Genomic DNA, 22283 nt, shown 5'->3' with positions numbered 1-22283 from the left:
AAGACACGGCCCAGAGGTTTCTTGAAACCGCTTTATTCAGGTTGGCTGGTAGTCATGGATTGGATCATGTGTACAGGTTACCCACACACCCCTGGGCAGAGCCCTCGGCCTCTCCCACATCCCAACTCCATCACTGAGGGGCGGCCAGAGGTTTGAGCCAGTTCCCAGGGGGTGGTGGGCCCAAGAGAAATATTTACAAATTACCAGGGGGTGGGTGTCCCCCTAATCAGAATTGTGAGGGGATTGGTATTGGGGGTCCTTTGGCTCCCAGCAGCCCCAGGCCCTTGGGTGGGTGTGGCATGGGCCCCAGGAGGGGGCTGGGATATAGAGGGCTGGCAGAGGGGGGCTCCTGGGAGAGCCTCGAAGACCCTTGAAGGGGTCCTGCTGGTGCAAATCTCTGCATAGGGCCACTGGGTCAGAGGGGAAAGGCCCTCCTTCGGACTTGCCATGTGAAGGGGCAGATTCCTGGTTCCCCCACCTCTGTGGACAGTGGGACAGTGAGCTGTTTCTTAGGTATAAGGAAGTTGAATGTGAAGAACCCCCTGACCCAGGAGGCCGTGGGGTATCTCCCTCTCCTCCCAGGATGCCTGTGAGTGACCCTGTTCACAGGCCATGGGCAAGGAGATCCAGGCTCTCCTGGGGGCTCTGTGCCTCTGTTCTTCGCCAGGGTAGAGGCCCTAGTTCTGCTCAGAAGATTCCAGTCCAAATTCGGGGAGGGGCCGTAGTCCACACCCCCAGGTTCAAGCGGAGGATGATGGGGAAGGAGGGAGAGGAAAGCTGGGAGGCCCCGGCTCGGGACAGGACGGGGGACAAGCAAGCAAAGCAAAACACTGGACTCCACGGAAGCTGGTGACAGAGAGGCAGCCTGGCCCCGGCATGGTGCCCGCCCCGGCATGGTGCCCGCCCCAGCATTTGGGGTGGTCGTCCCCTTGGCGCACAGAGCCACCTTCTCCGAGCCAGGTCACCGCAGGGGTCTGAAAAGGAAGGGTTGGGCAGGGTTTACATGCTGAGCGAGGGAGTGGTGGGCAGAGGGCCGACGTGGTGGCCACAGGCAGTCTTGGGGATGGGGAGGCAGCTGGACCCAGGCAGTCCCGTCCCCAGCGGTCCAGCGGCTCCTCATGCACTCTGTACAGCTGTAGGTAGGGGCGTGGGGCAGGTGGGTGGCCGGGTAGGCATCAGTCTAGAGGCTGCAGGCCTCCTCCTCCACAGAACGCTTCCGCAGCTCCTTGCCTGGCTTCGGCGGGGGCGGGGCGGGCGCGGCAGGTGGGGCTTCCGGCAGGTGCAGAACCGAGTTCTCTCCGGGCTGCACCCGAAGGTAGGCCTTGACCTTGTGGTGCCGGGCCTTGCCGTCACTGAAGTCGATGACACGGCACTCGTAGGTGCCTTCGTCTGTGGGCTTCACCCTTGACAGACGCAATTTGTGGGAGATGTTGCTGCCCACCACCTTGACCACCTGGGGAGGGGGAGAGAGAGACCATGACCTGGCCATCAGGCAGCAGCTGGGAAGATGGAGAGCATTGGTTCTGGGAGCCCACTTGTAGCTCAGGGGCCCCAGAGACACTCCCACAACGGCACTGAGAGGCTTGCGGGAAAGTGAGTCAAATAGCAAAAAAAGCAGAAACCACTTCAGTGTCCATCAACAGCACGAATAAGTAGGCGGTGGTTGATTGCATGAACTGCTGCCCAACAGTTAAAAAGCCTGAGCTAGAGCTGGGCTCCCAGACACGCGGACGCGGGGAGGAAGATCTCACGGCACAGCCCCTGCGGGGCCAGGCCGTTTCTGTAAACAAACACATAAAAACACTCGGTCCTGGCTTTGGAGACATGTGTGTGCAAGTGTGGAAACAGACTGGAGGGAATGCGGGAGTCCCAGAACAGGAGCTGAGTCTGGGCTGGAGCCTGGGGGAGGGCCGGGGAGCCACGGGACATAGCAGGGTCAAGTCTCAGCTTTGTGTGAAAGGTCCTACTGCCTCAAACACAAAACACACAAAAAAGAAGGCTGACCGCAAACATATCAGCATGCTAATAACCTCACACCGTTCTCAGGGATCAAGAGTGTCTGTGCTAGTTGTCTTTGTACTTTGGCTCTTTGCTTCTTTATTTATTTGATTAGGTTTTTACATTTTTATTTTAAAACTGAAATATACCTTGGAGGCAGTAAAGAACATAGAGTTTGATGGAATTGTATCCATGCACACCTGTGGGACCGCTGCCCAAAGCAAAGCATGGGACACTCAGAACCTTCTAGAGCCCACCCTTGTGGCTCTTCCTCATCAACACCCCACCCACCCTGACTTTTGTCACTCCAGACTAGTTGGGTCTGTTCTTGAACTCTTTTGTTTGTGGCCACTTTCTCAAAAGGGAATATTAGTGAGGCTGCTCCGTGTTGTTTGCCCAAAACTCTGTGCTTTTTCAATGCTGAGTAATATTCCATCGGAGAAATAGCCCACAATTTGTTTATCCAGCCACCTGGGTGGGCACGTGTGGGTGGTTTCCAGATCAGAGCTCTTAAGAACAAACCTGCAGTGATTATAATGCTAAAAGTTTTTCTTCAATGAAAAGAGAAGAGGCAATTGGCCAGTTTTATAAGATACATGGCTGGGGAAGCCCGGGGAAGGGCACAGGGGACTCTGTGATCTATCATTGTAACTTCCTGTGAGTCCGCAATTCAACGTAGGAAGTTAGAAAGTGGGAAGGGAGGTGGTGGGCCTGGAGAGGAAAGGTGGGAAGAGGCTTCCATCCTTCCCTGGCCCCTTCTTATTTGCCACTGAAAGGAGACCCCCCGCCCCCGCCTCCTGCAGCCCATGCCCTGCCCACACAGAATGGGGAGATCGGTCCCCAAGCCCCTGTCCCTGACCTCACCACCTGCCTCCCCACCTGGCATTACTGTAGGCTTTCCAGGCCCAGGCTGGAGCTGACTGGGTGTCAGCCCTCCAGCCCCAGCCCTATTGGCCCCTTACTCCCCTGAGTGGGGGGCGGGCATAGAAAATCAGCTGTCGGATTCTTGCCGCAAGCCCCAGGTCTCGGAGGGTTGGTCCCTGCAGGTCACCCTTGCCATGAAGAGGCCGGGATGCAAAAGAGGACAGTCTTCACATCTGCAGTGCGGGGCACATGCACACTTGACTTACAATATCTCACTGACCTGCTCGGACCTCCGGGCTTCTTTCAACTCCTCCAAACGCCAAGCTCTTTCTGATCTCATGACCTTTGCGCGTGCTGGTCTCTCTGCCCTGGTGCTCTTCCCCACCTGTCTTCACCTGTTTGACTCCTGTTCATTTTCAACATCACCTCCTCCAAGAAGCCCTCCATCACAACCCCCTGTTTAACTTCTTCATAGCAGTCATTACAGTTTGAGAACCAATTGTCTTGTCTGTCGACTTGCTTTTTGTTTCTCTCCCTGGCCAAACTATAAACACCATGAAGGCAGGGAAGATATCAATTTTGTTCATCTCAGTGACCCTCCAGGGCCTTGTGCCCTATAAATGACAGCGACAACATTTGTTGAATGAGTAGATTCCCTCTAGGTCCTTCTCCTTCCATGTGAAGTGGTACCCAGATATCGTGCTTTCTAACTTGAGGTCACGTACACATGACTATACCCACTTTACAGGTGAGGAAATGAAGTCTCGGAAAAGAGGAGAGGCTTCCTGCGGGCAGTGAGTCAGCGAAGGGCAGAGCTGGGAACTAAACCCAGGCCTGACTCCATGCATGCTATGCCTCCAAATAGTATGACCGGTTCATCCCTGGTCACCCAGGCTGGCAGGGTCAGAGGGGGCATGTCCCAGGCTCCAGAAGGGAAGAGGAAAAGTAGGTGAGCAGCGGCAAGGAGCCTGCCCGTCTGAGACCTCCAGCTGGCCATCACTTCCACGAAGCAGAAAAACTGTGGGCTTCTGGTGGAGCAGGAGGCATGAGGTGGGACACAGGCAGAGCTCCCGGAAGGAAGCAGCGGGAGGCTCCCCCCAGCCGCCCCTCTCGGCGTGGGGCTAAGGAGGACCAGCCTCCCCTGCCCAGCCATGGGATTGGCCCGGCTGGAGGCCACAGGCCCTGCTGATTCCATCACCTCTGACCAAGGGCACAGGGAGGCCCCGTGGCCCTGCCATGCTCTCAGGCGAGTTAGGAGATGCTGTTGCAAATGCACAGCGGGGAGCGAATTACCTCAACATCTGTTTCCCTCACGGATATTAATTATCCTTCATTTGTCAACCCTACAAGGCGCTAATGGAGTAATAATGCGAAGCACTGGGAGAAGCCGCTGCTAGGGAGGGAGCACCAGACGCAGCCCACCCCTCCTGCTCCAGACCCCAGGCGAGGCCCTCCCCTGACAGTCTGCGCCCCACCCCCACCCCCTGACCCTGTTGCCCCCTCACCAGCAGACAAGGTGGCCCTCAGGAGAGGGGAGGAGGGAGTCAGGGAGGGAGCTGGGAGGCTGTGTCTGGCCTGACTAGTCATCAGCACCCAGGCTCCCCGGATGCGTTCTTCCTGCACGTGGTGGACATTCAGCAGACGCCCGCTCTAAGCTGGGTGCTGGGTCACTGCTGGGAATCAGCCAGACCCCAGCAACGCTGCATGGACTCACAGAGAGCCAGACCCCACGCTGAACCGGTACTTCGGGAAGAGTCAAGCATGAGACACGGCTCTCTCCGGCCCTGGTGTCTATCCCCTGAAGCACCATCGAGAAGGCAAAGAAAAAACCCACAGCAGCCGTAACAGCAACACAGGCAGCCGGTGTTTACCGAGCCCTCGATCGCGGAGAGGTAATGGGCTAAAAGCTTCATACATCTTTTTTAAGTCCTGCAATCACCCTGTATTATAGGCCCTGCCAGGATACCCTTTGTATGGTGGGTCAGGAAACTGAGGCTCAGAGAGGTAAAGTACTGGGCCCAAGGCTACCCAGCTGGGGACAAAGATATCTGGGGCACCTCCCATGACCAATAAACCACAGGGCTACCTTTCACTCCCTCCTACCTCCTTCCCCAGCTCCCCAGCCTTCCTTGTCTTGGGGGAGCCCGGCCCATCCTCAGAGGCATATTCAGTGGGAGGGCGGCATCCTACGCCAGCTTCTTGGATGGGAAAGGAGCAGCCTCTTGGATTTCCTCATTCACACACTGCGTGGAAAACTCTATGGCCCAGCTGTCCAGGAAGACCGGAGAGGCCAGGAGGAGAGGAGACCCCGCACCGAGGTCTGGCTTTAAATCATAATCACCTGGGCACAGGCATCGACAGGCCTTCGCGTGTAATTAAGCACCTAATTATGCTGAAAGAGACACGGCGAGTCCATGCCGTGACCAAGCCCAGCCTCCTCGCTGCTCATCCTGGACCCGGGCCTTTCTGGGCATGGCAGGGGCACCCCGGGGCCCTCAAGGTTGGGGTCTTTCCAGAGCCAGGCTGGAAGGAATGAGTCATGCTGATATATGTTCGTGGGGTCAGACCTCTTTGACATGTGGCCTTATGGCGGAGACTGCGAGAGACAGGGAAGGATGGTCCCTGCCCCAGGCCAGGACCTGCTCTGAGCTCTGCCACTCCCAGGCCTCCATCAGCAGCTTCCAGACACTTCCACCAGCCCTCCCTGCCCCACACCGTGTGTTCACAATCCAGCTCAGGGTCCCTCTGAATCTGCACCCCAGGAGGCCTCACCCACTCCAGCCAGACCCTTCCAAGTCATCTCTGCCCTTGCTCCTTGTGCACGCTGGCACAGTCTGATCCAGAATTCCGCGCTCTTCCTTCTCACCACCACCGGGCCCCTCTCTTCCCCTCCAGAGTCCAGCCCCCTTGCACCGACTAGGGACCCAGCTTCTCCCATCTGCTCATCATCCCAGCCTCCTCCCAGGCTCCCTAAAGCCACCGTGGTCCCTTCTGATCTGCTCTCCATGACAGCCAGACAGATCTTTACACATAGAAGTTTCATAAGAAGTTTTCACTCTAATAACCACTGTCATTCAGATAGCTGATCTCTAGGACTTCCCAGGGTACAAGGTGATCTCGGTACAGGGATGCGAGGTGCCGGCCCCACTGTGTCCTCAGCACTGCTGACTCGGATCCTTCCCAGGGTTACCGCTGCAGCCCCAACAGGCCACAGAGCCCTCCTATACCAGGCTCTGGGAAGTGGAAGGTATTTCCTCCCCCAGAGCCTGAGGTCCCACGGCACCCAGGACACCTCGCTAGTACGTGACATGAGCTCAGCTCCCATGGTGATTTTCAAAGTAGGTCCCAACAGTTTAAAATCAGGAGCTGTCCATCATTATCAGGACTTTTAGAAGACAAGGAGTTATGGGGCCAAATTCCTGCCTGGCTCAGCTGGATCCTCCAGATACAGGGCCTGGGTTCTAGGCTCTCCCCATGAGCCACCTTGTGCCTTCAAGTCACCTGTATACATACGCATACAGGCATAGATGCATGGCGTGTTGGCAAGTCTGCATACCAAAATCTGTGTCTGGGTTTATACCACTGTTGGCCTGGGTGCCTGACAGTCATTCAGTTATTTATTGGGCACCTACTATGTCCCAGATGCTGTACTAGGCTCTGGAAATGTAACAATTACTCAGGCAGGTCCAGTCCTGGCCCCACGGAGTCTGGGGGTGACAGGGGACGGATATAAAACAAATTCACACATGGATGATTGCAGATAGAAATGCAGCCAGGACAGAAATGGGATGCCGGCTGAGCCACAGGGTTAAGGGAGGCATCCTGAGCTGAGCTCTGAAGGAAGAGAGGGGGACAGTTTTCTGGGTGGAGGAATTGCCCGTGCAAAGGCCAGGAGGTGGGCAGGAATGGGATGGTGGCAAAGCAGCCAGAGCTGGGAGGGGAGAGGGAGTTAGGTCAAGCAAGATGAGACAGCCCAGTGGGCAAGCAGAACGAGTTGAGCAGAGCCTTGAAGGCCATGGAGTAAAGTCTGAACCTTCTAGCCTGCAGGAAACCGGGCTGTGCATCTGTTTCCAGGTGTCGGCAGACTCCACGTCTGTGTATTTAAGAACTGCCGTGTGTGTGACACTGTCTGGACAAGGAGGTAGCCGATGCCTGTGTGTGAGTTTCCTCCCCAGACCCCCGGAGCCCCAGCTGGAGCAGGAATTGTGGGGGCTGCGGGTCGAGAGTGATTGCACCATCACGCGAGCACATTTATTTTATTTAACTAATTAGCATCTTTGCATTCCCCTCACGTGGGGCCTAGCAGCCTCGAATTCTAATCCTCTAAGTCCATTAGATTATTCTTCCCTTTGCCTGAGACACTCCTTAAACCCCAAACAAAATCCCAGGGGAGAGAGCTGCAGGCGTGTTAATGTATACACAGACCTCTACCCACCCAGGCTTAACCGCTGGGTGTCTGGGCAAGGAAGGGGGTATTGCCGATGGCTGTGCCCTTGGCAGAGGGTAAGGGGCAGGGGTGTAGGGGGAACTGCAGCTGTCCTAATCTGGAAGTGGCTGGAATTTCCAGACCCCAGCTGGGAAGGGCCTTGGGCAGACTGCACAAAAGTTGCTGTAAAGGCCCTTGTTCTCTAGTCTGCCCACCTCCTGTTCGGATGGTTGTAGGAGCTTCCCTGCCTCAGTTCTCCCATCTTCACTACCCAGCACGGAACCCCCTTTGCCTGCTGGGGCTCGGTCTTTGCGCTGTGACTTCTGCTCTGCGGCAAGGCTCTTCTGAACATCTGTGTCTCACTGGCCTTGGGGTCCGGAGCTCCCCCACAAACCCTTGAAAAATTGTGGAAGAATCAGCAGAGAAGAGTGAATTTGGAGGTCACTCCCTGCCCCATACTCACTCATACCCCTGTGGACACCTGCATTTCTGATGTTGTTAGTGGACTTACTAGCGACCTGGCGGACCTGATACCCCATGCACTGATCCAGTCCTCCTGCACAAAAACTGGCGCTCCCTGAGCCCCCTGGGTTCCCACATGAGGCCCCAGCAGAGTCTAGGGACAAGGAGCTCAAGCCCTGAAGACAGGTAGCTCAGACACATCATGGCAAATCTTTGAGCCCTCTAAGCCTCAGTTGCCCTACCTATAAAATGGGTGAATGCTTAGCTGTTCCCTACAGAGTTGTAGCAATGATAAAACAAGTGCATGTAGAAGACCTGGCCAATCCCAAAATCCTTCAGTTGTAGTTCTCAGCCCCAGGAGAACCTCATGTCCCATCTCAGCCCTGGGAGCCACATGACCCAAGTGACCGTGACATGACCCCAGTCAATCATGATGGGCCAAAAAAAGTCAGCTTGGTCCCATTAGACCCTGTTGGTTCCCCAAATTAAAAATGCTGCTGACAGAGCCACAAAGCATCCGGGCCACCCACAGCCTTGGTCGTGACAGGAGAGAATGTGTCTTCTCTCCCCCTGTCATTTTTTATGCCTGTCATTCAATGAACATGAAAAATCTGCATCTTTTAAAAAACAGAACGAAGCTGGTTTTTCCCCCCTTTCTTTTTTCTTCTCCATCTTCACACCCAAGCTCCCAGCTGAACTGGACCCTTTTTTTTTTTTTTTAAATTACAGCTGTGTCCTCCATTAGAGCCCTTGCAAGAAGTCATTACCAAAACTCACACTTATTTTGGTGGCGTCCTTCCCTGTGTCTTCCTGCTGAGATGCTTTTAGCTGTCGGGAGGGAGCAGGAGGGGCAGAGAGAGCAGAGACAAGGCGTTAGCATCATGGGGCGGGAGCACGGACAATAGCTAAGATTGTAGCTTCCAGGAGGACGAGCGATGCTCAGGGGGTCCGGAGTTGGGCATGCCTCGGCTCTGTGTCACCTCGGGGTGGGCGTGGGGGGTGAGTGTGAGCCAAGGACGATGCAGAGGGTCCCTGTAAAGCTACGTGTGCTGTGCATTTAGATAGGTGGGGATCTGTGGGGGTGAGTGAATCTGCCTTCTGAGTCTGTTGGAATGTCTGTCTCTACACTTGGGTCTCTGTCTGTGAACGTGTTCGTTCCTAGGTGTATCATACCCGTGGTCGTGTGTTTGTGGCAAATCCCAACAGTGTCCTGCTCACACACTACTCCCTGCAGTCCGACCGCCCAAGCAGCCAACTGCAGAAAACCCACAGGCTCTCTGCCTCCGGGCTTCCTTGGACCCCCACCCTCCCAATCTGCCTAGTCCTCTGAGCCCCGTGAGGCAGACTGAGAGTGTTGGAGAGTCGACAGCCCCCAGGAGCAAGACAGAGTTTAATAGGTATTTGTGAGGGGCACCTGGGTGGCTCAGTGGGTTAAGCCTCTGCCTTCGGCTCAGGTCATGGTCTCAGGGTCCTGGGATCAAGCCCCGCATCGGGCTCCCTGCTCAGTGGGAAGCCTGCCTCTCCTTCTGTCTGCTGCTCCCCCTGCTTGTGTGCTCTCTCTCTCTCTCTCTAATACAGGCATACATAAAAATCTTTAATATGTATTTGTGAACAAATAGAGGCTATTTCATGAACACGCAAGCATATGTGAGCACGCCCATGTGTGCGCATGCAGGTGTGCGAATGTCCGTGCTCGTCGGGGAGCGAGCGGGCAGATAGGCACGTGCTCGTTCATTATCTGCATTTACCCCCGTGTAAGAATGGAAGGGACTTTGTTTGGGTTCCCCCAGAAGCAGACCTTGTGACAAAGATTCAAGTGCAACTGGTCTCCCCAGGAGGGGACCCCAGGGAGCATCAGGAGGGGAGTGGGCGGAAGGAAGTCAGTAGTGTGCGTGTTATCCAGCCGGGACCACCGTGGGCAGCCAGGACGGATTCCCACAGCTTCCTTCACCCTCCCCCACCGAGGGAGAGAATGTAGAACTCTCTTGTCACCCCGGCTTCGGGGCGAGGCCGCTGGGGGATGCGGCCTCCAGCTCCGTCAGTCATTGCTGGGCTGCCTTGCAGGCCAGCGGGCTCTGTCACCCAGAGAAGATTCTGAGGCAGAGTGGCAGGGCTAGGGGTCGGTCGTGGGGTTGGTGGCAGGCGTGTGCACCTGGCACCAATAACATCCGCTCCAGGGAGGGCGTGTGCAATGATGGGGGTGCCTGCTGTGCCCGGAACCCTTGGCCTCAGTTTCCCCACCTGTACACTGATGGGAGGGCCTCTGTGCTCTTTGCAGGGCCCTCCATGCCGCCGCCACCCTGAGTGTTCAGCCTAGTTCTGCCTCCTGCTCAGAGCGCAGCAAAACGTCCGCACCCTGGAGGCCAGGGTGGTCCCAGCCCCGCTCAGGGGTCTCCCCAGGGGCTGTACCTGGTTCGAGGCCCATGCCTGCTTGTCCGTCCAGTCCCTGTGGCTCCGCACGTACCACCACTGGATCTCCAGCGAGTAGGAGGGCGAGCCGCTGCCGCGGAAGGAGCAGGCCATCTCCACGTCCTCGCCCGTCCGCGCCGTCATGTCGTGGGGCGTCTCTGTGAACAGGGCTGTGTGGAGAAGCGGGTGAGGAGTGGCTGGGGCTCAGGAAACAGCAAGGCCCGTCGGCGCTGGGCTGGCTGTTCGGGGAGAGGGTGGGAGCAGCCGGCTGGGAGTGGGAACGGCCCGGCTTCACGAGGGGCCCCTGGAGGAGCTCAGCGAGGCCGGACAAGGGTTGTGCGATAGCAGCTGGCAAGACATGGGTACGACGGGGCAGGTCCAGGGCCCTGAGGGTCCCACATGAGCTGGGTCTCTATCCCGGAGTCTGTGGATGCCACGGGAGACCCACGCAGGGCAGTGAGGGATCAGGGCAGGGCTGGGTTGGAAGGCGGGAGCAAGGAGACCTCGGAGGAGGCTGTGGTTTTCATCGATTCTTCCAGATTTTTCTAGTCACCCCCACTGGTCTCCCTTCCAGATTCTTCTCAACCCGAGGGCCCAGGAGCCAGTGCCGCAATTTTTGTAAAACCAAGTCAGACCAGGGGAAACCCCTGCTCAGAACCTGCTCTAACTCCCCACTGCCCCTGGGATAAAGCCCACCAGGCTGGGGTTCGGGGCCTGCCCACTGCCCCGTGCTCTCCTCTCTGTCCTGTGGGCATGCCTCGCTTTCCCCTCACTTTTGCCCTGACTGTGCCCAGTGCTGGGATGCTCTATCCTTGGTCTCTCTTTGCCCAGCTGGCTCCTTCAAGTCACTCAGGGCTCTAACATGACCCCTTTTGTCTTTGACCACCCAGAGCAGGAACCCCCTCACCCGACCTCCTGGCACCCCCCCCCATCAGACCATATATCTGTTCACTGCATGCACTGCCTGCTGAGCTCCGTGAGAACAGGGACCTGGAGGGTTTGGGGCTGTGCAGTTCCCAGCACCCAGCAGGCTCTCCGTGACTAGATTGAACATTCTCCATCCTCTGAGGGCCCCCAGAGTGCGCTGGGAGCCACATCTGCCTCCTGTCCTCCACAAGGCCCAGCTCCCCAGGAAAATTCCGAGGCAGGTGGTCCCCCCTACCCCCCACCCAATGACCTAGCAGGAGCCCCGCCCCCTCCCCCCCCCCACACCACCAGGTAAATGAGAAAACAAATCCCCATTTAATGTGGCCCGTACCCCTCCCCGCCATATGTTCTGTCTCTCTTCTCTCCAAACAAATATTGTCCTGAGATGTAATGAGAATTCTTTCCTCTTCTCAGGAGAGATTATCTCGCCCTCGAAAGACGCCTGGCAACATGCAGGTCACCCGGGGAATGTGTGTCCATCAGTGCTCCCACCCCCGGCCCCTCCTGGATGCTGCAGCCTGCAGGGGGCCCGTCCTCCCCAGTGGCAGATGTGCCCCCAGCCAGTCCCAAGGGTCCCCCCTGTATGTCCCCTTCCCCGAGCAGCTTGGGGCGGGAGGAACAGGGGGCCCTGGGCTGGGAGGTGGGGGTCCTGCTCCGGGGGCCACTTGCCTCCTACCCCTCCCCAGGATTCCGAGGGCTTTGAAAGCATCAGGATGGACAAGAACCTCCGTCGGGAAGCTTCTGCTTTTTCTGCTCTACACGTGGGGTTTCCATGTGGAGCTTGACTCCAGGAACTGGTTTCTGGGCTAAGAGAAAGTTTGTGAGGTCCCTAACCCCTGAGGTTAAAGGTTTATGAGGCGCTTTCTGGAGGCTTCCCACATTCCGCGAGGCTGGGAAGGACTGGCCACCGTCCCATGGACACAGCCTGTGTAATGAGAATGGCTGAACTACTGAACACAAGCCCAGTGAGGTGCAAGGTGCCCTCACGTGCAGTCGATCTGAAAGTTGGGACTGTCCTTATTCCCACTGGGCAAGAGACAAAACCGGCCCATGCCCACTTTTCCCCGCTGGGTGCCCAGGCCCCAGAGTCATCCTCGACCCCCCTCACCCTCCCTTCTAGCCTACATTCAGTCTGCAGGGAGCCCTGGGGACGCCACCTCCTGCCCATAGCAGCGCAGTGGCCTCCCACTGGCCTCCCCACGGCCATCTGTCCTCCAGACAATATCTTTGCAACTGGTCAGTGAGAGTTACCTCCGCAAAACATAAACCGATGCCGACTCCTTCTTTCCTCAAAACTCTCCTACGGCGTCTACCATGAAAGGGAAGGGCTTCCATGTTTGGGTCCGTCCCCTCTGGTGTCAGCTTCTGCTTTTCCTCTGCTTATTCTGTTCCCGCCACCATGGCTTCCTGGCTGTTCTCTGAACATTCCAGTTGAGATCCTACCTCAGGACCTTTGCCCTTGCTTGGTATTCCCTTTGGCTGGAACACTTTCCCCTCGACCCCAGATTCCCACATCGCTCCCACCCTCCCCTGCTTCAGGACTCTGCTCAGACGTCACGTCCTCAAGGAGGCGTACCCTAACTACCTCATGTACATTACGTCTCTCGCCCAAACCCATGCTTCAAATTACTGTTCCCTTTTAAGACTTTATTGGTGCCGTCTGACAAACTTTCTGCAATGAGGAAAATGCTCAATATCGGAGCTAATCCAGAAACCACCAGGCACACATGTCTACTGAGCACCTGAAGTGTGGCTAGTGCAGATGAGGAACTGAATTTTAAATTTAATTTCATTTTAATTCATTTAAAGTTAAACAAATAGCCACTTGTAGGTAATGGCTACTGTACCAGACAGCACCGTGAAAACGCTTCTTTTGTGTTTATTGTCTGCTCTCGTGGGAGAAGGGACTGTCCCTGAGCCTGCCTTATTCACTGATATATCCTCAGCTCCTAGAACACTGCCTAGCACCTAGTAGGTGCTCAGTAAATACTTGCCGGGTGAACAAAAAGACAGATAAGACTGGGCAGTGGTGGAGCAGGGTCTAGAGCCAACAGGTCCCCACCTTGAGCATCCTAGGCCAGGCCCAGCCCCCGACACCTTCCTTGATGCCAACCTGCCAGCTCAGGTAGGACTGCAGGGGGCCATGGAGGCTCTGAGCCATCAGGAGGGACTGAGAGGGGATCACAGTGAGTGCTTGGCCCCTTCTCCTGGAACAGCTGAATTTTGATCCAGACCCAGTGGCCTTTGTGAAGAGGGGAGGAGGAGAGTTGGATCCAAAGCTGCCAACTGTGAGACCTGGCTGGCTAAGGGACAGTGAGAGGGACACAGCTGTGACCTTCTCCAGGTGCAACTACTGAGCCACAGGAATCAGAATGTGCTCACCATTTTTCCTCCTGCACCTGGGTAAAAGGGGTCCAGGGCTGTAGGACAACAGATTAGGAAGGCCGGAGCCGGCCCTGGAACCCGGGCCTGTATGACTCCACCCCCCCGCTTCTCCTCCCCTAGAGATGTGTGAGTGGAGGAAGCATGTCTGGCCAACAGGTATGTGGAGGGTCTCCTGGGTGGCAGGAAGGGCAGAAATGGGCTTTCCCTGGGTGGGAACTCCAACGGGGGACCTGGAGAAGGGCCAGGCCTTCATCCACCCTAGCTCAGCTTCCCCCGCCCACGGGCACCCCCAAACTGAAAACCCAATCCTAGCCCACTGGTTCTTTTTACTGATGTATCAAGAAAGGCTCAGAGGGGGTGGGGTCTGGCCTGGCATCACACAGCAGCCAGGGGACAGCAAAGTCAGGTGCCAGGCCCTGAGTCCTTCACCAGGCCCTTTAACTCTCAAACACACTTGGGGGACGACCCCTTCACCCAGGGGGCACCTGTCCTCTCCCTTGTCCCAGTAATGGCCCTCTAGAGGGCGCTGTCCAACAGCCCAGAACGCAAGCCCAGAACTGCAGACACATGCAGAAATTGCCATTTTCTAGTAGCCACGTTTAAAAAGTTAAAAAGAAATTTTTTTAAACAGATGAAATTAATTTTAATCATGTATTTTATTTAACCCAAGATATCAAAAAAATTATTTCGACATGTAATAGAAATGATTAATGAGATATTTTACATTCGCTTTTGCTCTAAGTCTTAGAAATCCAGCATGAATTGGACACGATTACAGTACATCTCAATTTCAACAAGCCACATTCCCAGTGTTCAGCTGTCACAGGGGCGGGGCGCGTGTTGGCAGGTGAATCCTTCCTCCCCATCACACGTCCCCATTGCTCAAGAGAGGCAGCCAAGGCCCAGTGCAGGGCAATGACCCTTCCAAGACCACACAGCGGAGTTAGGATTTGAACCCAGGCCTGTCTGACACCCACGGCCATGTTCTTTCCGGGGTATTTAAACTCTGTCTGGCTGCAGAGGTCTTTCTTAAAAAGTAACAGTCTAAGATGGTCAGCCTTATAGGGTCCTGTGGGGCAGGCTGGGGTACACAAAGACTTGGAAAAAGCATAGAGGAGGCATTTCACCCCTAAGGCAATCAGGGAAGACTTCTCAAAGGAGGTGCTGTGCTCCCTGCCCACCCACCCCAGCTCCAGGTGGGGACATGGTTTGGGGCCAAGAGTGGGGAAGGGCTTTGGGGAGGAGGCAGGATAGAAATCTGGCTGCAAGGACTTCTGGAGCCAGGTGAGTCATCTGTGTGTGCAGAAACCAGCTCCCTCCCCCCACCAAAGTAGACTCTTGTCCCAGGGTCTCTCTGGTCCCCTCAGATCCTGCTAGGAACTGCTTAGTTGGGATGGGGGAGGGCCCTCAGGATCCCGTTGTCTCCCAAATCAGTGATAATAGGGGCGACGTGTCTGCAAGACAAGTGGGGAATGAGGTTCCAGGCATTTGAGGGCATAACCTGAGTCTCCCTGTCCCCGGGCCTGTCCCAAGGAGCCCCTGATGGAGAAGCGGCGTATGCCAATGAGCATCCGGGGCACAGGGCTGGAACCAGGGATGGAGGACTGAGCCTCTTTCTGCCAACGGACGGGCCGTGTGGTCTAGGGAGTATCTCTCCCCTGTTCTGAGCCTCAGTTTGCTCCTCTGTTCAATGGGGGTGGGTGCTGAAGATCTGAGAACCCCACCAGCTCAGACAATCTGGGGGAGAAGGTGATGTACTAAGAGCAGTGTCCTGGGCACTGGGAAGGGGAGGGGTCACTGCTACTTGGGGGAGGAGGAGCATGTCAGCCGGGCCCTGAGATGGGTGAATCCTGATAGGCGGAGGCAAGGAGAAAAGAAATGGTGTGAGCCAAGGCAAGGGGGAGGGAACTCCAGGAAGCTTTCTCATTATTTTTAAAAAGAATCCATACCATTTATGAAGCATCTACTACATGCCTAGCACTATGCAGGCACTATCTCTAAGACTCTCTAATCTGCTCATCCCCATCCGACAGATGAGGAAAATGAGGCTCAAAAAGGAGGCAGGACTTGTCCGAGTTCACAGAGCTGGGTTTTGAACCTGGGTCTGACCAGCAGTTGGGGCCAAGCCCCGGGGCTCCATCAGCCCCCATCAGGATTTAGTCCAAATTATCAGGAAAAGGTCAGCCACCAGGCTCCACACCTCTACATCCCACTTGCATACCTCCAGAGATGGGGAGCTCAGCTCCTCACACCTCCACTAGAAGCAGGCAGCTCTAACCACCAGCAAGAGGTTCTTACTCCCTGTCCCAGGTCTGTGAGAAAGGGTACCCCATCAACACCAGAAACTGGAAGGCGGCCCGCGCTAAGTTTGAGGATGATGATGGCACGGTAATAACGTCGAAGAAATACAGAGTACTTGTGTCAGGCACTGTGCGAAGCTCTGCACGGACATTTGTCCCCACCAAAATGTCCCCACCACGATGCTGTGGGGGCGGGGGGATCATTATTATCCCCATTGTTCAGGTGGGGAAGCTGAGGCCCAGAGAGGTTAAGGATTTGCCCAAGGCCACAGAGAAAGCAGTTGCATTTGAACCCAGTTCCAGAGCACTTAAGTGTGGAGCCCATAACTTCTAGACCTTGCTCCAGCGGCCCCTCTTGCTATCCCCTGCCCTATGTCCTTCCCTTCAGCCACCCAGACCAACCCCCCCCATACCCCGCCCATCTCCAGTTAGCATCCCTGCTGAGCTTGGGACATAAAATCCATCTCTTCTCTTTGACATCCCCCTGTCCTGAGCCCTGCCCCCCTGCTCAGGTAACTCCCCATAGCCGTCTCAGGGGAGGCTGGTATAATTATAGATTTTTGAGAAGGAAGCAATTGCGTTCTCCTGCCCCAGGGCCTGAGCAGGGCTGAGCTTGCTGGGAAGACAATTAAAACCGATGTCCACAAATTAGGATTCTGCAAGAGAAGGAGAAAGGGGCTTGATTGAATGCAACTTCTTCTTCCTTTCTGCTTTTAATTGGGGGAGCAATGTAGTCATTAACCCTAAGCCTGGTAATCAGGGCATGGTCTGCAGGAAACAGCTCTGGGGCCCTGGCCCGAGTCAGTGGGTTTGGCTTCTGGTAAAGGCAAAGGAGGAAAGATCTGGAAAGATCTTGTCTGCCCAGGACCAGGGCCTGACCTTCTTCCTAACCTTCCAGACCCTGATTCGATACCACATCGAGGGCTCTGTCTTCAGGCCTGGGTTCGAATCCTGTTTCTTCTACTCCCCAGCTGTGTGACCTGGACAAGCCCCTTTGCCTCTCTGAACCCCAGTTCTTCATATGAGAAAAGGAGAGAAAGAGAGGGGAGGATGACACAAGACAGCCCGTGCCTCATTCCTGGCACAGAGTCGGTGCTTGACAAGCATCATTCTCTTCGCTCACATTCTAGCTCAAAGTTCTGTCATCGCCGGAAAGATTGTAAAGATGCTTCCTCTTAGCTTCATCAGATCAAGCAGGAGTACAGTGTCTCTACCTCCCTCATGCCTGGACCATGTGAAACCTCTTGTCCACCAGTCCTGTACCTCTGCTCCTTCCTCATTGGCTCCCGACAGCCCCCTGCCCCGTGGCAGCCGGTGACACACAGGCAGGCCACAGGGGACTTGTCCACCAGAGGCAGCCTCAGCCCAGCCACCCCCCTCCCGGCTCCCTCCTCCTCTGAGGCCAGAGCCCATGACCCTCTGATCCAGCCCCATATCTCCTCTCTCCCTTCACACAGCCTTCCTTGCCCTTCTCATCTTCAAATCTCTGCTTTGAGGCCGCCTCCTCCATGAAGCCTGCAGGGACTGGATCCTAGGCCACCCATCAGTCTCTGCCAGAGTGAGAGCAGGCTCCCCGTGGTCCCCGCTCAGCCCATCTCTTGCCAAGTCCTACTGTGTTGTGGCCCGTTCCAGCGATGAACGGATACACAAAATGTGGTTTCTCCGCACAACCGAATATTATCCAGCCTTAAAAGGAGGGACATTGAACACGGACGAACCTGGGGGATGTGACGCTGAATGAAACAAGCCAGAAGCAAAAGGACAAATACCATCTGATTGCGCGAGCCCCGGGGGCAGCCAAAGTCAGAGACAGGTGGCAGGGTGGCTGCCCCGGGGCAGGGGGAGAGGAGGAGGAGGACGGGGGAGCAGTGAATGGATGGGAGCACAGCCTCAGCTGGGGAAGATGCCAAAGTTCTGGAGACGGATGGTGGGGACGGGTACACAGCAACCTGAATGTATTTGACGCCATAGAACTGTACACCTAAAAACGGTGAAAATGGTAAATTTGATGTTGTTTTACCACAATTTTTTTTAAAAGCCTCTTGGGCTTCCCCGGCCCGCAGCAGTGGCTTTCACACCACAAGCCTCTCCGTGGACTTTGTGCCGGGAGTGCTCCCCAGTGCACGGTGGCGGGGTGGGGGTGGGGGTGGGGTGGCGCCAGGCGGGGGGCAGGGAGCGGGGTGGGGGGGGAGGGTAACACCGCCCTCAATTCTTAGCTCCAGCGTCACTGCCTGAGTCTTCCCTACCCCGTCTGTCTGTCTCTTCCCTACTTCACGCTTTCCCCTTACCACTTAGTTCTCTCTGACTTCCCTCACCCGCTAGCCCTCTCCCACCCTGAGTGTAAGCCCCCCCAAAGGCGGGAGATGGGAGTCGGCTTTGTTGACCGCTACGTCCCGGCAGCTGGGACACCAAGCACACCAGGCATGCGGTAGGTGTTCGCGGGACACTGGCTGCTGTGACACCAGACACACACAGTGGCTCTGGCAGAAGGCAGAGAAAGGATCCCTTTCTCTCTTCTCGGCTCTGGGCCACCTGGGAGCTCCAGGAAACCCTCATACTCAGGATGCCCCATGGGAAACTGCCAGCTCTCAGAGCTAGAGTCAGGCTCTTGGGCTGGGCATCCAAAGTCTGTGGCTCTGGTTCTGCTGGACCCCAGCTGTGTCGGCCCCTCCTGTCTCTCCCGACACTTCTAAGAGTCCATAACTGAACCACCCGCCCTGCCCGCTGCCCGCTGGGCGCAGTTCCCAGAGTCGTGGCTCACGGGGGGTGGGGGGGGCCCTGGGCCTGGAGGTGACTTCCCTGCCCAGGCAGGTGTGGAAGCCATCGTTGGAGCCCCGGATGGCCCCCCTGGAGCGTGTCCTGTGACGGACACTAAGGCGTCTGTGTCTCCCCTTGCCTGGGAGCCTCCCCAGCTCCAGCTCTGCCCAGCTGTCCCGCATGTGCTGAAGGAGTGAACAAATGCACGAAGGGAGGAAGTTCACACAAAAACCCAGAGGAGTTCAGTTCTTGGAACTATAAGAAACAAACTGAGAGAGACAGACATTGTTCATTTACTGGGCACCTACTATGTGCCAGAAGAGAATTTCGGGGGGGGAACTGTGCCCAAAAGAGCAGGGATAGGCACAGACAAATGAACAATGTGGACACAGGCATCCTGGGAGGCCCTGAATGGGGCCGCAGCGGCTGGACCCCTCCCCACCCTCCCTCCTTCTGGCCTGGCCATCCAAGCCCAGCCTGAGCGCCCCGAGAGGGCCCCTAAAGTTGTCATATGAAATGTGCCCAGAAATGAAATGGGGCAGAAACACAGGTCAGCAGGGCCAGGAAGTGCTGTGGCGGCATCACGGGGAGCTCTCTGAACCCTTGAGGCCCAGGGCTGGCACCAGCCCCCCTCTGGGCTCACCTTTCTCATCGGGAACCAGATGAGAAAGGCACCCGACAGCTGAAGTGTCTGATCCCACATAAGCCTCAGAGTGACCCTGCAGGTCGTCTTTGACTCTTTACTACAGGTGGGGAAACTGAGGCTCACAGAAGGTCACGGTAGGTTGAGGAGGCGGGATTCAGACTGAGGCGTTAGGAACCCCAAATGCCGAGTACCCTCTACCCCCACCCCATTCTAAGCAGGAAGTAAGTCCACATGAGGGCTCTCGCAGCGCCCCCTACCCACCCCTTCCAGCCATCTGAGCTTTTTCCAATGACTTGAGCAACATCACTCGGAGAACCTGGGGGCCCGCCCCAGGGACCGCAGGAAGCAAGCCCCTCCAGGCACCGTGCACAGGACCCAAGGACTTGAGGAGGTGGTGTTCTTTATCACCTGCCCAATCTCACAGAGGGAGGTAGCCTGGTTCAGAGAGGGCGTGTCAGGGCCTGAGGCCACACAGTATGACGGGACAAAGCCAGATGTCTGCCCCAAGGCTGGCGGAAGGGATCTCCCATGCAGAAGCCCAGTCCTCCCTGGGCTCTCTTCTCCTTCAGCTTTATGCAGTGTGACTCCTTGGGGGTTATTTCCAGAAAGCCTGCTCTGTGCCCAGCTCAGCTGAGAGCTGCAGAAGGCCCATGGCCACCTTAACTCTCAGCTGGGAGGCAGGACAGGGAAAGGCTGCAGAGGGAGTGTTTGAGGAAGCCCCAGCTCACCCGTGAACCTCACCTTGCTCCTAAAATCAGGAGATGTAAAATGTCCCTAAGAGGAAAAACCAGATAAACTGAATGACAAAGCCCCTGCGGACTGAGAAGCCAGGCTTGTAGAAGGAGCACTCTCCTCCCTGGGGATGGGTACAGCGTCTGCTCTGGGAGGGGCAGGGCCCGGGGGAGCATTCTGGCCAGCTGCCTGGAGGGAGAAGGATCGAGGTGTGAGTCGATGAAGGTTGTTTGATCTTGGAGTGGACAAGTTTTCCTCTTCTCAAGAAGTGCAAGGGGCCCGTTTGTACAAAAGCCTGGGGAATTGCAGTGTGCCTTGGTGGGAAGATGGCAGCCTGAGCGTGCAGAAGGACCTCAAGTCCTCCCTGCAAAAGCAATGAAGATCAGCCTTCATGGACCCGTCCCTGTGCTGGGCTTCCCAGGATGCACTGGCCAGGCTCTGGCCCTCAAGGGGCCCAGAGTCCACAAGAAGGGCAGATACACAGACCTATGACCACTGTATGGACAATGACTGGGACTGAACCTGTATCACCATGTACAGTTGTTCAGGGTGTGCACCATTCACAGAGCCATGAATCGTGGTCTCCCCTTGTCCTCCCCAGAGATATGCAGAAGCTCAGAATGGAGGTGCAAGTGTTAGGGAAGATGAAGGCATGCCCACATCTGCCTGGACTCAGGGATAACTTCTGGAAGGTGGGCCACGTTTGGACTTGAAGGCTGGCTGGGATTGGCACGGTTATAAGGAGCTCTGAACAGGAAAGGGCATGCCCGAGGGAGAAAGTCTCACAAGTCCAACCTTTTGTGGACACCCCCTCACCATTTCTGCAGGATCCCTGAAGCACCTGCACTATTATTTACTTAATATTTATTTTCAAAGCACCTTTCCCTTTTTACTTAAATAAATTCAGCTTAAAAGGAGACTTTTATTGCTGCCATAAACGGAAAATCAGCATCACTTGCCATAAATAGAGGGTAACTGTAAAAATAAACACCATGAGAACCATACAGTGTCTGTAAATTCCAGCCAGGGAAGGCAGCTTGCTGAAGGCTATGGGTCTCATTGTCCATTTTCTTGCAGGAACAGGGGAGGTTGGCGAGAGTTGTGCATTAAATTCAGGGGAGGACCAGGTAGAGATGCTTCTCAGTCAGAAAGGCTTGGGATGCAAGGCTGCTGAGGGGCGGGGATGCAGGGCTGCTTAGAGGTGGCCTGGCTTTGGCTTCCTCTGCTATTGACCCTCTGTCACCTTCATCCCCCGTCCCCACCTCCCAGCCCTGGCTTACCGAGAGGCCCAGGAACTGGACCCTCCCTGCCACTCACCTGTCACAACCCTACCGATCCCACCAATCCTGCCCGACGGGGCAGCTTTCTGTCTGATTTACGGCGTCTTGCACGTGGGGAGGACTGATGCCCATTTCAGGCTCAACGAGGCCCGTAGGAGGCCTGCTTGCAGAAGGAGGGAACAAAGAAAGGAAGGGCGGATGCCCTCACGGTCTCCGCTGCTTAAACCAGGGAAGCGACCTCCTGAGGCGTGGATCCCCGCCACCGCCCCAAATGGGGAAAGAACATTATTTTTGTATTAAAACAAACATAAATATATTATGAAATAGAATACGGAATTCATGAATTTTGAATGACACAGGAGAACATCAAAGAAACGTTGCCCCTCGTGGGGGTACTGTTCGCTCTGCCTCGTGGGCTGATCCCCCCAAGTCCATGGCCCCCTGCCTGGTCCAGTCAGAGGCCTCCTTTGTCTCCACCGCGGGAGTACTGATGTGTCCCTAAGGGGGCAGATGGGGGAGGGGAACCAGGAGGAGGCAGAGGGATGGGGGGGTGGGCAGTGAAACCTAGGACTTACGCGTGAGCATGCAAGCTGCGGTTCTGCCCTGCCTTGCTGTGTGGCTTCGTGTAAGTTGCCTGCCTTCTCTGAGCGTCCGTTTCCACGTGGCTCATTGTGAGGATGAAATGAATGCAGGTGAAGAGTGTCTGCATGTGCGGGAACCAGGAGAGCCTCCTTACGTGCCGTTCTCTGGTGGCAGCTGCTCACTGCTGAGTTACATGCGCACACGTGCACACACACACACGCATGTGTACACACACACATGCAGAAGGACACACGCCCAGGTTGGGGGGGGGGTCCTTGCCCTGACCCACTAACTGGGAAGGAGGGCCGCCTCAACCAATAAAAGTCAAATAGCTGGGCACCTGGGTGGCTGAGTTAGTTGAACGTCGGCCTTCAGCAGGTCAGGATCTTGGAGCCCCAGGATCAAGCCCTGCATGGGGCTCCCTGCTCGGTGGGGAGTCTGCTTCTCCCTCTGACCCTCCTCGCTCTCGTGCTCTCTTCAAATAAATAAATAAAATCTTTAAGAAATCCAAATAG

General features: G+C 56.0%; 1 protein-coding gene across 1 annotated transcript in view; it reads right to left on the bottom strand.

Moving 5' to 3' along the window:
- Window positions 1-13: 13 nt before the first annotated feature.
- Window positions 14-22283, bottom strand: part of VSTM2L (V-set and transmembrane domain containing 2 like) — a 34268-nt gene continuing 11998 nt past the window's right edge. The window contains exons 2-4 of the mRNA XM_004746459.3: window positions 10160-10329; window positions 8528-8578; window positions 14-1453 (exon numbers count right to left, since the gene is read on the bottom strand). Of these exons, the coding sequence (XP_004746516.1) occupies window positions 1181-1453; window positions 8528-8578; window positions 10160-10329 (494 nt within the window). The 3' untranslated portion in view covers window positions 14-1180. The remainder of the gene's footprint in view (window positions 1454-8527; window positions 8579-10159; window positions 10330-22283) is intronic.

This window comes from Mustela putorius, unplaced genomic scaffold (genome assembly GCF_011764305.1).
Source record: "Mustela putorius furo isolate JIRA1106 unplaced genomic scaffold, ASM1176430v1.1 tig00000743_pilon_pilon_pilon, whole genome shotgun sequence".
Classification (NCBI taxonomy): Eukaryota; Metazoa; Chordata; class Mammalia; order Carnivora; family Mustelidae; genus Mustela; species Mustela putorius.
The sequence above is the reverse complement of the archived record's forward strand: the minus strand, read 5'-3'. Positions and strand labels throughout refer to the sequence as shown.